This window comes from Glycine soja, chromosome 11 (genome assembly GCF_004193775.1).
Source record: "Glycine soja cultivar W05 chromosome 11, ASM419377v2, whole genome shotgun sequence".
Classification (NCBI taxonomy): Eukaryota; Viridiplantae; Streptophyta; class Magnoliopsida; order Fabales; family Fabaceae; genus Glycine; species Glycine soja.
The window spans coordinates 2,867,776-2,871,794 of record NC_041012.1 but is presented as its reverse complement, the minus strand read 5'-3'; the positions used below and the strand labels follow the sequence as shown (position 1 = coordinate 2,871,794).

The following is a 4,019-nucleotide window of genomic DNA, read 5'->3' as shown; positions in this document are numbered from 1 at the left end:
ATATGCATTTTGAAAAGAAAAAAGACAAATAATTTAAATTTGAAAACAGAGGTAATAAAATTTTACTTAATACAAATAAAGAGTGTTAACTTTGACCTAAAGGTAAGAAAATTATGGAAAAATATCTTAATTTTAATTCATTATTCATATTTTTTTATTCTATTAATCTATTAAACAGTATCCCAATTCGGTTATTTAAAGTACCTCTATTAGCAATTTTCAATAATAATATTATACATTATTGTCAATGTATTTTAAATAAACATTCAAAAACGTAATTCTGATACTCTATCTTTATAAATAAGTTAAACATAAATTATAAAATAAAAGGAGAAAATTCAAAATCCATATAATTAAAGTGATCAAAAGATAATCAACTGATTGGATATAAGTGATTAACGTACTCAAATTAAAATTAAATTGTTTGAATATTATTTAAATTTAATTATTAACAAAAATAATTATTGATTAAGTTTTACTTATTTTTTATTTTCAAATTAGTTAATATCGCAGGAGGGTTAAAACAAAAAATGACAAAAAGATATTTAATGTGCTCTGTACTATTTCCACCCGACAGTGGAGTCCATGAAATGTAGACAGCCATTTGAGTTCGATCAAAATCAATGGGTTCCCATAACCGAAGCCATCTCCTACTATTATCCAACTTATATGCCCCTTATAATACAGTGCGTGGAACCTGAATATAGTATACTTTTCAAAGAAAAAAAAATAATGTCTTGCAAATTAAGCATATACTACTACACAATTACATATACTCGAATTGAAAATTAAAAAAACCATTCGCCAGAGCAATGAAAAGCTATTAAATCAATGTGCAATTAGCATCATATTCGTAAGGATGACAAATTAACAAGACTTTTTGAAATTATGCAAGATTCTGACATCTAAATGGAGACAACAACACATTGATGACACCCTGAATTTGGAAAGGCATCTCAGTTAAGTATTTATCCAAGAAAGAATATAATAAATATCAATTTCTAAAAGAGAGAAATATCCCAACAAAAAAAACAGAAGCCACTACCCATTTGGCCATCCATGTACATCACTGAGAAAATGTAAGGAGGACTGAAAACTAAAAAAAAAAAAAAAAAAAACGAACATTGAATCTCACGGCCAAATTACCCAACCTTCTCAGTTTTCTCACCATCATGTACAACAACAACAAAAAAGTTCCTCGTTCCATTTCCATTCATTAAAAAGATAGAGAGACCGGAGAGAGAAAGTATTTTTTTATTATTTAATGAGTATTTTTTTCATTTTAGTCTATTTTTCTTTTGTTGTGATGGGCAGACATGTGAATTGGCACTAAGATAGATAGACTTGGATGGTTGAATTTTTAACGGTGAGGCAAACAGGGCAAGCCCGAAAATGCCCGTCGCATTCGGCGCAGATGCATAGGTGGCGACACGGCAACACCACCACCGAAGCCACCCGTTTCGCACACCCTCTACATTTCGGAGTGGGACCCACTCGCTCCGGGTCAACGTACGCTGACTCAGCATCCTCCGCTTCGCCCCCGGCGCACGATAGCCCTCCCCCACCACCGTCCTCACCGCCGCCGCTGCTCATCATAGCCTGGTGCAGCTGCGCCTGCAACGCCGCCGCCGTCGCTTCCTGCGCCTTGGCCTTGGCCTGCCAAAGCTGTGCCTCCACGCTAAGCTGCGCCGCGCGTGCCTCCAACTCCGCATTGCGGCGCGTGGCTTTCTCCACCTCCGCTTCCTTCTCCCTCAGCCTCCGCAACACTGATTCCTCCGCTGCTCTTAGCAGCGTCCGATAATGTCTCTGCCTCTTCTCCGCTAATGTCCGCCGCAATTGCTCCCCCTGATCCACCCACAATTCATCATCATTATTATTCAAATTAACAAATAATAATAATAAATTTATTCATGTTATATAAAAAAAGAACTAGTCTTTTTCTATTGTATACGGATTCAAAGGGGGGGGGGGGGGGGGGGGGCGACTAGTACATGGGCTTGAAGGAATTGGTCTATTTCGTCACGCTGTTGTTTGATTTGAGAAGACAAGCCTTCTTCGGATAATAGAGATATGAAAGGAGAGGAGTGACACCCATGCTGTTGTTGATGATGTTGTAATTGCTGTCTTTGTTGTTGTTGGTCGCCAAAGGATAAGCGTAACCCGGTGGAGACTACATTTTGATTATGATTATGAAGTTGAGTGAGGTCTATGAGTTGTGCCTGTGGAGATTGGGATTGTAAAGAGAATGAGTTGATAACGTTTGGCGCAATCCCGGTAGCTGCTGCTGTTGTTGTTTCTCTTCCTCTCTTTCGAGAATTAGTACCTGTTCGATCACAAATAATGAATTTTGGGATTTTCGATCAATTTAATATCATGAAAAAAATCTGCATGAAACATACCTCCGTTGTTGAATAGCATATGGGATTGATCAAGGAGTTGTTGTCCTGGCGGAGATTGCAATGAATAATCATGTGCTTCTTGCCCGGTTTTGCTGTTGATATTGCATTATGTGTTAGTAATTAGGATTATTGATATTGCATAATATGTGTAAGAAGGAGGATGGATGGATGGATTGAGAGATTGAAATGAAGAAGGAAGAAGATGCAAACCTGTTTAGGAAAAGTACATTGGAGGGATATTGAGCTTGAACGGCGCCCATGAGTTTTGTTTGCGAGAAGAAAAGGAAGAGTGAGAGAAAGGTGGGAAATGGGTGGGGGAATTAAAGGAATGAGCAATGTCAGAGGACAGGGCAATAATCACAAACACACAAGAAGAATGAAAGAGAAATAAAGATGCCCCTATAAGGCGGAGTCTTCAATATGAGGGTGGACCAAAAAAAAAATATAGTAAATGAGATGAGATGGGTAGAAAGAGAAGGAATCAGAAGAAAATGGAAATGGAACAAATGGTGTTTGTGTCTGTTGAGAAAGAAGCCACCGGCACCACCATCATCCTTTTCTTTGTTTTCACCAACTTTGCCTTAAGAGTAGTGGGTGGTAGTAGAAAGAGGTGGGAAAGGAAGAGATAGATGCGTTTGAGGCGAATCAGTCCAAGAGAGAGAGAGAGAGACACCTTTCCTTTCTCTTTTTTCCTTTCCTTTGCTTCCCTTCTTCGCGTCCAGTTGGCTTTTCTTCACACCTCTTATTATTGTTTTCCTAATGCCAACATTATTTAAATACCTTGTCAGAAAATACATATATATACTACTAGTATTTCATTTTATTTTTCAAACAATCCTCGTAAACAATAAGAAGAGAGAGAGAGAGAGAAATATGTGTGAAGGAAGGAGGCGTTGGTAAATGGGTGATGTATGTATTGTTGTGGTTGTAAATGTAATAGTTGTTGGTGTGTGCAGGTTTCTGCCGCCGGAATTGTTTGTGTATGGCCCATGCGTCTCGCGTCAGCTTTGCTTTCTTCACAGCCCTTGTTTTGCCTCAATAAACTTTACAAATCCATCAATATTGTTAGACACGTAATTACCAATAACTCCTCTTCCTTATTTGGTATTTTCATTTCACAACTTCTCAAAATAAATATGACACTTCAAAGTTATATTATTATTTATATGGATTAAAATATTTTTACATGCGTGCACACGTACGTGTATATATATATATATAAGTACAAATATGAGCCCATAAGGCATGACATGTATTGAGGTATTTGTATCCGCATTCATTTTCTTGAAAAAAAGATTGTAGATAATTACTTATACCTCTATCCTTACTCATTAAGCTCACAAATACTTTCCATCATCAACAATTTTTACATGTATTCATGAGATCTGTAAATTATTATTCTTCCTGTAAATGTGTTTTATTATGCTTAGTGATAAAAGAAATATGCTGCATGCAAAAATAAACAGAGAAAAAAGATATGAAATAGGGTGAATTTTTGGATTATTTGGTTTGAAAGAAATACAAGTAAAATTGGAAAGAAAACAAATATTATGAGCTTATTTGATCTAAATTTCTAAATTTATCAATTGTATGAGGAAAAAACACACACCAATAAATCAA

The 4,019-nt window shown here is 36.4% G+C and overlaps 1 protein-coding gene across 1 annotated transcript; it reads right to left on the bottom strand.

The window, feature by feature from the left end:
- Nucleotides 1-860: 860 nt before the first annotated feature.
- Nucleotides 861-3,218, bottom strand: LOC114372866 (probable BOI-related E3 ubiquitin-protein ligase 2). The gene is made up of 4 exons (XM_028330416.1): nt 2,610-3,218; nt 2,400-2,491; nt 1,992-2,323; nt 861-1,845 (listed from the first exon to the last, which is right to left on the bottom strand). The coding sequence occupies exons 1-4, from the start codon at nt 2,657-2,659 to the stop codon at nt 1,330-1,332; spliced, it is 990 nt and encodes a 329-aa protein (XP_028186217.1). The 5' UTR covers nt 2,660-3,218; the 3' UTR covers nt 861-1,329.
- Nucleotides 3,219-4,019: the final 801 nt, after the last annotated feature.